General features: G+C 41.8%; 1 protein-coding gene across 1 annotated transcript in view; it reads left to right on the plus strand.

The window, feature by feature from the left end:
- Positions 1 to 535: 535 nt before the first annotated feature.
- LOC117582996 overlaps positions 536 to 12,788 on the plus strand; it is a 33,964-nt gene continuing 21,711 nt past the window's right edge. Inside the window, exons 1-2 of the mRNA XM_034271146.1 lie at positions 536 to 757; positions 2,051 to 2,732. Coding sequence (XP_034127037.1) covers positions 2,465 to 2,732 — 268 coding nt within the window. The 5' untranslated portion in view covers positions 536 to 757; positions 2,051 to 2,464. The remainder of the gene's footprint in view (positions 758 to 2,050; positions 2,733 to 12,788) is intronic.

Consider the following 12,788-nt stretch of genomic DNA (forward strand, 5'->3'; position numbering starts at 1 on the left):
TCCCGGGGGATGAAAAAGTGGTGGTTTTTGCATACCTGGACGAAATTGTTTGTGACGTAATTAAGTTTTGTACAAATTTCGCACCATGAAAGCTCTTTTGCCTTGTTAAGGGAGTTTTGAAAGCTCTTTTCCTTTGCGAAGGGAGTTAAAGCAAACTAATGAGAACTAAATATAAAATAAAATATATTAATATTTAATTAAGGAAAATATTTATAGAAATAAAAGAAAATAATTTCAAGAATTGAAATTCAAATTTTACCACCAGACTTTGCTGTACAATTACAATTACGAAAATCTCCCACAGCCACAATTTTGAAGACAAAAGAAAGATAAAAACGCCATTCCGTAGGGAAGGACTATATCTATCAGATCACCGAATTGGAAACATATTGAATCATTATTATAGCCAGCATGACGAAATAAATTTGCAGTGGCTGCGCCAAAAAACCGGCAAGGTACTGCGTACAAGGTATAAGAGTTGTGACGCGTAAAGCGTCTCACACGTCGCTTCTCGTTCATTCTGCCGCGCTCAAACATTTTTTAATTTTCGATCGTGCGGTTCGTTGCGCGCGCTCGTTTGGTTGTTGGTTGAAAAAAAATCGTATTTACGAACTGTTTGTCATCAAAAGTTAACAACAAAAACGAATTGCTGTGGCTTCGCGTGTGCCCTTCGTATCGTGTATTTACCGTTAGTTTGAAAGTGAAAAAAACGTGCAAAAAGGAATAAACAAATTCAATGAAACATAAACAAAATAAGGTATGGGACCCATATCCCGCAGGAATGTTCTTTTACCAATTTCGTTTTGTTGCAAAAACAAGCAAAGGCATGCAACAACAAACATTGCACTTGCCTTCGCATGCCGCCCTTCCTCCCTTCCCCTTTCCCCCTTTGGGCGGATATGACTTAAATCGGTTATTGTCTGGATATTGCGTTTTTGTTTGTTTGTTGTGGGCGCGAGTGGAGTGTATTTGTTTTTGTGCAATGCAAAATATTTTGTTAAAACTCGTTTTTGTTCAAAAGGCCTTTTTGGTTATGTGCGAGTGTGTGTGTGTGTGTGTCCCTGTGTGTTCATCCATCAGTTTTTATTGCTGTTTTTAATTAAGCGCTGTTAGAGCGAGACAGCATCTGCCATGTGCTTGTGCCTCTGCTGCGCATCATTGCTCTCCCTCTCCCTCTGCCATTTATCCAACAAAAAGAACAATAACTGCGTTTCCATTGATATTTTTTTGAGCGGCGCTAAGGGCGCATCACCCACACACGCACATATATTCTCTCTCCCTCGTACTCGCACAGCATCGTGTTATGGTGAGCGGGGCGTGGGAGAGAGGCTGGGATTATTGTGGGATTTTTCTTTTGATTTCCTTAACACTCATTGCGGGAATTTTGGTGGGCCTATATCCGATCTTCCATGTCCTGTTCCCGATCCGTCCCGCGCATGCCCACCAGATTATGGGGAAATTTATATGGAAATGAACGTGAATGTTGTTTTTTGATTGATAGCAAATATCGCTGCAACGGCGCTTGCGCCTGCGCTGTGAGTGCATGATGTCAACATAACTGCATTTCGAACAGCTGTCGGCAATGTGTTCCGTTAGGAATGAGAATGAGGGAGTGGAGAATAGGCAGAAAGTAACGTTACATGTGGACATCTGTACAGTAAATAAATATTCTTCAATAAGTGCTATGTGATATTTTTGTTGTTAATATACCCTTCAAGAGAGCTCTTTAGTTTGGAGAAGTTGGCTATGTTTTTTTTCTGCAAGTTGTATGCTTGGTCGTTGGACTAACAACGAAAATTACTTAAACCTGACCTTACAGAGCCAAAATCGTGCCAAATTTGTCCAAAATCACAAGAAGTGGCTTCCGTAAAAAGTGATTATGCTCGAAAATGTGTGTTGTTGAACAAACTTTTTAGATTGAATGAAACTTTTGTTCAAAATCGCACTTAACTATAGGTCTTCTAGTTGTTGTTTTTTATTGGATTTGCAAGCATATACTCTACTACGCCAACTAATCGTATATCCCCATCTCTGTTATCTTTTTTTGCAGTGCTCAAAATCGTGTGACACACTTAAGGCCCTGGCCAACGCCTGGCTTTTGACGGACGGACGGGCGGCGCTCGTCTCCACTAATTGCTGACACAAATAATTTCACTAACTGGCGGAACATAAGAAAAGTGAAGAAGAAAGAAGAAAAAAAACGACGCAAAAAGAGAGCAAAATTGAATTTACGATCCGCATCAAAGTCAAGTCACTCTGTCACGGTGTCGCGCTGCTCGACTTTAACTAATTTAATGATCAAAAGTAATACAATTTTTTTGGCGCACTCCGTGCACTGTGTTCGGTGTTAATTGAAAGTGTCACGCTTCGTCTAAATTATAATTCCCCCCAATCGACTGGAGCGTCATTGTATCTCTTGTATGAGTGTCTGTGTGTGGAGTGCAACCTGTGTGCAACGTCCACAATGTGGCCGAGAGAAGTGGCTCAAAGTGAAATAATGTGCCGAATTGTGTGGCTAGCATTAATGGTCTCGGGGGCGGCCCAGGCGGCGACACCCTTTGCAAAGGAGTACCGCAGCGCGGGTCTCTTCAAGGGCAACACCCTCGTCGATTTGGATGGATCCACCACCCTGGACATGGCCATGGAGAAGCCAACGAGCAGCAGTGGTCTCCAGACGGCAGGCTTCAAAGCGGAATCGTCGGTGATTCTGCCGGGCATCCATTTAAGTTCAGGTAAATGGGGGAGAAATCCTAATGTTAAGATGGGTATTCTTATGGGGAATATACATGGCTAATTTAAAAGAAATCTCTTCCACGCTCCACACTCAATATGATATCTTATATTAGTAAGAACAACACCAAATTGATGTTCTCTTTCCCACTTCTTCCAGGAAATTGTAAACCATACAACGTCTAACCCAACAAAAACTATACAACTTTCATTCATTGCTCCTCCTTATCAATAACCCAAGAAAACCCAAAGAACTTTATATTTTTGGACAAAAAATAGGAAGTGTTCACTTTTGGGGTTCCACACTCCACACTCCACTCTTTGCACCTTCTTCCCCTCTTGCATTCTCCAGGTAGAATGTCTCCCGTATGCCGGCGCTTATCTAACGCTTATCTTACAACACTTTCCTGCCTCTCGCTTCCCCCTTCCTCTGCCGCTCTGTCTCTCGATCGTGTCTTTGGTTTATTTATGACCTGCGCCTTGGCGGCATCATATTTCAGAAACATACAACAACAAAAACAACAACAGAAAAGCAGATTACCCGAACAAGTGTATTTGCTCGATTGTCTCCTTGGTTTGCCCTTTTTTCGGTTTCAGTTGGATCTTTCTCTCCTTTTTGTGTGCCCTTGGAAAGAGTATATTTGACTTACCCAGCAGTATGTAACGCAGAAAAGGAGGCATAAATGATATAAATATATTCCTAATAATCATAAATAGCCGAATTAAATGATATAGTTCAATCTTTTTTTTAAAGGGTATCCAATTTTCGTCACTGCAAAGTCTTATAGTTTTTGGACTGCTTTGCATTGTGTCTGTGGTTCGAGGGTCTGTCTCTGCTCTCAGAGGGTCTCTGTCTGCTCTTTGCTCTTGTTTTTCTTTAGTCTCTGAGGATTCGCTCCCCTCCGCCCTTTCCTTAGTTCTGTCAGCGTATATTCCCCACACTCCCCTGGTAATCCAATCTCTGCTGCACTTGAAAGATGAATGGTGGCCCACAGCTGGCAACCAGGATGTCAACCACAGCTTTGGCTCTCAATCTCAGTCGGGAGTCTCATTCCTGCTTCAAGGCACGCATCACATCCGTTGGAGTAATTTTCCTGCCTCATTATAACCAGATTAAAGTGTAATCACAGAGCGACCCAGACGTGTGCTTGGGACACGTGATTCTGTCTGTCTGGTCTGCCAGTCCCCTCCCTCCACAGGGGTTTCTTTTTAATTTTCATATTTCTTACGATTATTTTTTGGGGTTTGGTTTGGTTCTCTTCTTCGATCTTTTTGGCAGAGTGCAAACTTCCATTTCCTGTCCCCGGCACTCACGATGATAGAGTGAAAGGGATCCCTCCTCCAGTCTCGAGTATCGACTCGAAAGGTAGTCTTTCCCTTTCTGGTGCCTGGTGGGCTCCCCTTGACCTCCTCCTGCTCCTCTGCCCAGATCTTGGGGGGTTTATTTAAATGACATTTAAGCCGCTTAAATGTTGTGTCGCTTCGTACATTTTTGATTTTTTATGACAACATTTTCAAGTTTTATGCGAGTCCCATTTTATGAGCGTGAAAATGAAAGTACTTTCGTCATGTCTCTAAAGAGAGAGGAGAGAGAGGAAAGAGAGGTTGGGTTGGCACCCTTTCTCCGGCACCTACCCAGTAGATCTTTCGCCGCCTCTTTCTCTATCGCTGTGCCGCTGGGCGGCCTTTTCCTTTGGAGTTTTGCGGCCTTAAACTTATGGATGACTCGGCAGCATTTTGGAGTCGCCTTACATTTTCGGGGGCTTTCTTAAATGTGTCATAATTAAAAACAGACCTTAACCATTTTCGTGGGCAGCAGCTCCTGATGAGTAAGCAAAGTGGAGTCACAGCTTAAAGCAGATTAAATAATGTGTCTGAAAGAACAACAAAAAGGATTATGTTATAGTTCTTTAAGTGCTTGAAATTAAAACAAAGCTCATGGAAAATATCGAATTTCTAAACAATTTTCTGAGGAAAGAGAAGAATACTTGAAGCATGGCTTTATATTCGACAAAATGTACAATCTACACCGAAGATTGATTCATTGACTCAATCATTATTGCTTCTAAACTAAACTATTAAGTGTATAAATCGAGCAGAGATTATTTTAGACGCTCATTTCTTTTTATTCGACAATATCTGACCTTAAACTAATTTACGAATGTAGAAAACAAGTTCCAAAGTTGTTAAATAACCCTAAAAATACGTGCACACCTTCCGGAATAACTTGCAAAGCGCAGAAAACCGAGGAATTCCTCAATCTCTTATTTATTCCACAATTCCTGAAAAAAATATGAAATATCTTTGTCCCCTGAGGCCACATCTTAGACAGTGGCTACTAGGGCTACTACCTGAATGAATCTCCCCCTGCTCTGCTCCCCAATGTCAAAGCCAAAACCAAAGAAGAGTTGGTTTATTTTTGGGATCTTTTTCAGCAAACAAAACACGCAAACTTTGGCCCAAGCCTGGGGACGGGACCAGTTTTTGGTAGCATTTTGGAGTTCGAGTCGCGCGTTCTTCCTGGAGAGTACAGTACGCAGAAGATCTTAGCAGGAGGCTGTTGGCTGTTGCTTGTGGCTGCTTCTTGGGGTCTGTCTCTCCACTGGCACTTCAACTCTTCAGCGTGTATTTAGATAGAGCTGAAACGTTGAAAGATACAACGCTGTTCGAGAGTATCTGTGTGTGTGTTTGTGGCACAGTCGGGCCATGTCCATGTCTCTCTGTCTGCGTGTATGCCTGAGCCAAACAAAGCCAGCCGACAATCGTAAAAACTAAACGACGAGAGAATTTATGAGGCCTCGAAACGTAGCAGGAGAGAAGAGTCGGAAGACCCTCTCTCTCTCTGGGTCTTTAGAGCTCTTCTGTGTGTAGATCAAGTGCCAAAGTCAAGCCAAGCATTCCTCGAGTTAGATAACAGCCCAAGGATTCTGTCCCTGTTACTGTCATGCAAATGCAGATACAGATAAAAACTGAATGCAGTTTTTGCAGTTGAAATATATATAAATCACAGGTAGCAGACGAACACTAGACGGGCATGGAAACCCAAAGGCAAAGTGCGAAATATCCCACAGAGCAACGATCACCAGCCAGACAGACAGACAGAGTGCAGTGCGTTGCAGTGGTGCACATGTTGCACGAGGGGGAAACACACAGAATCCCACAGAATGCATCTGTTAGATGCTGTGTGCTGCATTCAGGGTCCATCCATCGTTAACGTTTCCACGCTAATTTGACGAAAGCAGAGCCCATTTAATGGCATATCTTTTCCAACAATTTCATGCTGCTTTCTGCTGCGGCTCTCCCTCCTCCCAACAGGTCTGTAGTCTGCAGTCGATCTGGATGCTGGAAGTATCTGTGTATCTTACAGGTAGTTTTTAACACTTTAAAACTGAATCCGTTTAGTGGCGGTGTGCGAGTGTGCGAGTGTGTGTGCTGTGCATTATTCCCCCTTCTTTCCTACCATTTGTTTACACCTTTTGCGAAAAGTCAAGAAAATGAAACGGTTTCTGGCCAGTTTTATGGCCTGAAAACCTGTGCCCATACCCCCGATGCTGTTGACCCCTCTTCCTTTCCGTCCATTCCATTCCCCTGCTGATTCACATTTTCTTGTTGTTGTTTGTGGTGCCCTGTAATTGCAGAGTATTGTAAGGGTATGTTTGATGTGTTAAATGATTTGTAACATGCGAGGAGCACAGAATAAAACGAGTCGGAAATTGCAAAAACAAAAAAAACAAACACCCTCCACAAACTAAAGGGTATCTGCACTGTTCATACACTCCACCAGAGGCCATCCTTTCTTGTTCTTTTGTTTATTTTCTCAATCGTTTGTTGTTGCTATTTATTTGTTTTTAATTTTACAGAAGGAAAAAAATACAAAAAAGAAAAGAAAATGGAAAATTGTGCAATGCTTTTGGGGAGAATATTTCGGTTTTTGTTTACCAACAAAATTTATTGAGTGCGGGTAGGGGCAAAAGGGGGGTTGCTTTTATGAACTTTTTGTTGTTTGCAGATCTTGCGGAGATTTGAAAATGGAACTTTCTATCGTTTACCAAAGGAAATAGGCAAATTTTTCATTAGATTTGTATCAAGAAACCATTGTTCAAAAACCGATATTGTTGCAAACAGTTTGAGGCCACAAAGCAACCCACCTACGCGGCGGTGGAAAATGCTTCAAACTCTTTTTTGTCTATTTTCAATTTTGGGTATCCAAATTGCATTGGCATACAAAAGATACTCGCTTACAAGCCATAAACAGGTGCCTGGTTATGTTTTTCCTTTGTGGCTTTTACTTATTTTGTTAATTTGAAAAGTAAACTTTAGACTTTTGTCTTTTGCGGCCAACGCATGCTGCTCCTCCATCTCCAGCTCCATCTGCGCCTCCACCCACTCTCCACAATCCAAGACGTAGACTTTCGATTAGAAAGAAAGTGCCACACACAACACACCGACAAATGTGAATGTTTTGCTTCTTTTTTTTTTTGGGAAAACAACACAAGTTTTGAATAAAAGGCAATAAAAATATGTGCCATACAAAAAAATCAATCGCTGAATAGAGAATTCCGGCACCTGGTGTCACCAGTGAAGCGAGGGCGTAGCTTCTTCGTGGGCGTTACGATTCGTTGGCTATAATGCCATTACTCGCCTGGTAACTTGTTTTCCACCATTCTGTATGTAACCGATCGATCGATGGCTGCAGAGCTGTAGATCCATAGAGCTTTGCTGTTTGCCATAAACATCTCGTCAATCGAAAAGCTAAAGTCATAAAATTTAAAGCAGTTTGAAGTTCATTGGAATACACAGATGCGGGCCAGTGCCAGATGCATCGTTGCAGATGCAAATGCAGATGGAGAGCATGTGCAGCCACAGAATACATAAAATTAACAACATTATTGTGTATTCATTATGGAGTTCTGACATCACCCACATCCCCTAGTACTTTTCCCCTACTCCGTATACCATCTAATTGAAATAGAAATCTCGGCAGTGTCTCGTTTCTCTCTCCACAGATGTTTTATGTCCATCTCTTTCTTTGACATTTGAACTTCAGGCGTGTGTGCGCGATGCAACCGCAGAGAATTCTTCAGGCGGCCACAAGTTGCATAAATAACTTTTGGTTCCCGTGAAATACAACAACGCTTTTTGTTTGTTTATCTTTTTTTTTGGCTTTTTCATATACAATGACCTAGAAATTTGGCTTTCCTTTCTTTTTCTCCTTTGTGGCTTTTGTTGGCACAATGCTCTGGCACAAGTCTCATAAATTGATGGAATAAGTCTCTTTTTTTCTCTTTGTTTTTTGGGAGGTTCTTTATGGATTGATGGAGGGGAAAAGGTACGTTACTCATCATATATTCAACTTATTTTAGTTGGCAAAAAAGTAGTTTAAAATATTTCCTTAAAATTTCTTTTACACCTCAAAATTTCGCTGATTGTTTAACAATCATTTGACCTCACTGCACCACACACCTGAGGCGCCTGCTTGCTGTGGCACCCACACGGAAACCAAAGTCAAAGCCACAATTATTGGCTATAAAAATACTTGCAACGAAAGAGAGAAACAAATTACCAATTTTTTGTTGTGCAGTTGGTGGAAAAACGCTTCCGCACTGAGCAATTTGTCATGGCAACACACCCTGAGGGCCAACAGATCCGTCTGAGCACCGACTCTGAGGCGCCATATGACACCATAGGCGTATAGAGGCGGCAAATTATAAACCCCGGGTACTGATCCGATAAATGATCAAAAGGCCAGAAAGCCGACGTTTGACTTCGACTTGGATGATGTTGCCAATAAACAGTCAATTATTGCAGACTGTGCGCTGCAAGTGCATAAAATTATATTTGAAATGAGACTGGCTGGAGGGCACCATCACCATCACCATCCATCAGTCAGTCATGCAGTCGGACATTCAATCACTAACTAAATCAGTCAGCCAGTCAGTCAGTCAATCATTTGGGTGTTACGAAACGAAACTGAAAACAAGAAAATTTGCATGGTGGCAGCTTCTGGCTAATTTCCACCATCGACGGACTGTCCTGACTGAATTTATGGCAATTTATGATACCCTACAGAGGGTATGATTATAATACGATTTGTTTGTGCAACACTCTTGTTGCTTGCGGCGACATCTTCCGCTCTAAGCCTCTTACAAGGTAATCCCTGAAGAGAGAGAGAAAGAAGTCTCAATGGGGCAACTTGTCGCAATATTTTGATCAGCATTTTATATAGCTTTTATCCACATTTCACATTCAACAAGAAATATACGTAAATCCCACAAAATATTTTTGGGCTATTAAAAACTTTTTCTTTCAATTAAATGCTTCAGAAATACAAAGTAGTTTTGCTTCACAAAATATTTGTGTGTTGGCGCCAAAGAAAATTTCATCATCATCATCTGCTGCTGGCGACCAACTTATTTTTGGGTCTCTCTTTTCTGCTCTTTGCTCCTCTCTACGCTGTTTCTCCTTAGCCTTAAAATTAGTTATTTAAACGACATTTTAGTTACAGCTCGTTTTGTGGGGTGCCATCGTCAGACAGAGAGGTCGCGGATGATATGGTGTTCGGTGTTGAGTCATAAAATTGTTATTTTATAGCAGCGTTTACATGCTTGTTGAAGACTGCACTCGGTGCATAGGAGAAACATTTCAAAGCACCAAAGTGCTTCATTAAAATGTAGTAATATTTATCACTAAATATTCCAAAGAGAAATACCAATTTTTATTGTTTTTTTTTACTGTAGGTGAAACGTTTAGTAATGTTTGTATTTTAGCTTAAGTACCAAAAGTGTAACGTATTTGAATAAATTAATTGTCCTTGTAAAATTCCCAAAATATCCCTAACAATTTATAGAAGTTTACTACAGCGAGAAAGTTGCTGCCAACATTGGAAAGTAATGTTTTATTTATAAAGATAAATTCTCCTAGAATCGAATTAATTGAATTAAATGTTAAATAACCTAATAAATCTTAAATAAATTGCCCTTTTCTAGGACTATAAAAATACTTTTATAAATATCACAAATCTTTCGATAAATTTGGCATCCGTAGACAAATTCTGTAACCCTATCTTCCCCGCATAATTTCCCCCAAATAAACTTCGCTCCAATCATTGATATGCAAATGAGAAAGAACTTTCCTTCAGCGGCTTATCAGGGGCTTGAATTTATTTCAGAACGATCATCGAATTATTTTGGAGTGCTATCAATAACAGTATCAATTGATATTGATTGGAGGGACGGACCCCAAGCTCCATGCTGATATTCTTCCCCACTTATCCCACTTGAGATGAGGGCCTATCCATACAAATGTCTTCCTATTTACCCTGAGGTTCCAATCTTCCCTGTTGTGTTTTTGTCATAATTTTAATCACAATTTATGCACATATTCCCCCTTCCCGGTGTTTCACTGCACAGAATGTACCGTTTGGCGTGCCAGCACATGGCTTATCTACGTTTCTAACGGTACTTGAGTTGAGTGTCGCTCTGGAGGTTCCCCTCCATTGGGTTGTCTAGTTCTATGCTCCCCCCTGTCCGGCTCTCCCTGTGTGTGTTTGTTCCGCATACAATTAAAGCTGACCGCTCTCTGCACTGCGCTGTCCACTGCTCTCCCATGTCCAAAGTTCGCTCTGTCTCTGTGTCTCTGTCCCTTTTCTGAAGATCGACAGGTGAACGAACCTCAGTTTTTTGAATGACTTTTCGAAATGATTCAATCGATTGTTTTTTCGCCGACTTTTTTGTTTCAGACGTGCAACCTCTATTGGGGTCTTCCTGTTTCTGCCTGTCATTAACTATTTCACAAATGGCTATTATATATGAAATATATTGTATAATTTATGCAACCAAACTTTTAGCTAATGAGACTCTCTGACATCCAAACTGAATGGGAAATTATGTATGGGAAGCAGTGGCCAGTGGACCCACAAAAGTTTAAAGTTATATTTTGGGTGGTAATTAAATCCGATTTATGGCAAAGAGTTCCCTGAACTTTAGAACTTTCACCACGAAACCAATTTGACAGTTGATGTGGCATGAAAATGGGAATTTATAAGCGTGCCACACAAGGGCCCCCGCACCCACGACTCGATATTTAATAGAACAAAAGTGTTAAAACGAGAAAGAAATGTAGCCTACAAGTTAATTAGCCACAAAAATAGGCGACGAGAAGAACATCGGGAAAAAGAAACCAAAAATGAAAGCACAACGCAAGATACAGGCCACAGATGCACGCATGTAGCCATGTATCCATGGGATACAATACTTCAGACACTAGACAGAGCCAGGCAGCCGTCCAGTTCATGTCAACAAACAGTTCGACACGCTCGATCGACCATTAAAATTGTCTGTAGAAATGAATTTCATGTTCCATTGGCAAAGAAGAGAACTCTTTCCCGATCGAAACGGACTCTCTGTCTCTCTCGGTGTCTCTCTCTGTGACTCTTAAGTACCCATCTATCTATCACATTCTTTGGCTTCATTTTGACAGCCGGTCCAAGGAGAAGTGTGAAGAAGCTTTCAGCAATCATAAATCTCTCAGCACTTGAGCGATCTGATCTAAATTTATGCTTAAATAATAAACTCTCCTGCCTCTTCAGTGAAGATTTTAATGAGCCCGCATCCGTTGTGGGTTCTGCTCTCATACTTTGAACATAATTGCAACAATCTCTTTGGCCAAGGCCCTCGTCCACCGGGAAAGTGCCTCAAAATGAGACATGGCCAAAACGCGCACACAAGACACACATATTTTTTGGGCCACATTGCGGTGATTGATCGTTCGTGTGGCACTCGTAACAAAGCAAGAAGCTACCAAAAAAAAAACACAGATACGAATGGCAAAGAGAGATACGAATATACGTACATAGATGGGAGAAGTAGATATGTAGATCTACGGAGGGGGAATATACAAACATATGTAGATCTATGGAGAGGGCGACACTTGATTTAACTTCTGTTTTGTAGGCTTTTTATTTGTCGATCTTTTCATGTTTAATTGTCTTTCGAGAGCGTTGACATTCGATTGCTGTTTGGCCATGGTCCAAGCAACGAACAACACAAAAGCGATCATCGGTATTGGATATCTGCTGCATACAGTGCGTCTCAAAAGCATAGCTTTCTTATGACAAATTCATGAATTTTGGAAGTCCAAAACTCATTTTTTTACAGTACTCCTCAAGCATTTGCCAGTTGAAAAGAAAGATATTACATAGCTGATTTCTTACATTTTTGTCCCGCACTGTCCACCCATATGTATCTGTATCTTTTGATCTAAATATAAAAAGCATCTTGGCACTTGACTATCTTGACCGTATCTCAGCGGCGCTTGACCATGTGCGGACCAGTTTGTGGGCGTGCCAGCGGGCGTTCGATTCAATAAATGTCTTGGCCAGAGACACGGCCAGAGGTTAATGCAAATTGTGGCCAAGGAGAGTCGCAGCATCCAGGAGTATCAATAATTTGTAGCTTAGTGTAAATGAATGTGTGTCTGCCCCCATTCACAGTTATAGTTTCGGCGACTGCCTTTGTGCCTTTGTGCCTCGTGTGTCATTGCCGCCCCTTGGGATGCCATCAGTGAGCAGCATATCAAATTTCGCGTCTGTAATGTCTGTAAGCCAAGATAATTGATTGGTAGAAGAGTTGGGGCCCACTGCCGTAGCCACAGCCAGCGCTTAGGCTCTGAGGTTCTGCCTCTGTCTTTGGCTCAAAGTCAAAGCCGCACGCCCGCAAGTGCTGACATTTGTTCAGTGTCACGACTTCCTTCCCAAAAGGGGCAGACAGCACAGCCGCAGACACAGTTGCAGCCACAGAGAGTGGTCGGAAAATAGACAAAACTCCAAGCAGCAAGTTCGGGTTCTAACTGCCAGTTAGTCTGTCGTTCAGTTTGTCCGCCAGTCAGTCTACCAGTCAGTCAGTCACTTTGTCACTCACGACTGCGAGAGAGGGACCTTTCTTTCGTGCCGCACAATGACAGGCACTGCTGCTGCTGCTGCTGAGGCTGCAGCATCCCAAGGAGGGAGGCTGCTTCCACCCAAATGCTCATCATGGTGTCATTGATCTCCTCTGCGCTGG

The sequence above is a fragment of the Drosophila guanche genome, unplaced genomic scaffold, assembly GCF_900245975.1.
Source record: "Drosophila guanche unplaced genomic scaffold, DGUA_6, whole genome shotgun sequence".
In the NCBI taxonomy this organism is placed as follows: domain Eukaryota; kingdom Metazoa; phylum Arthropoda; class Insecta; order Diptera; family Drosophilidae; genus Drosophila; species Drosophila guanche.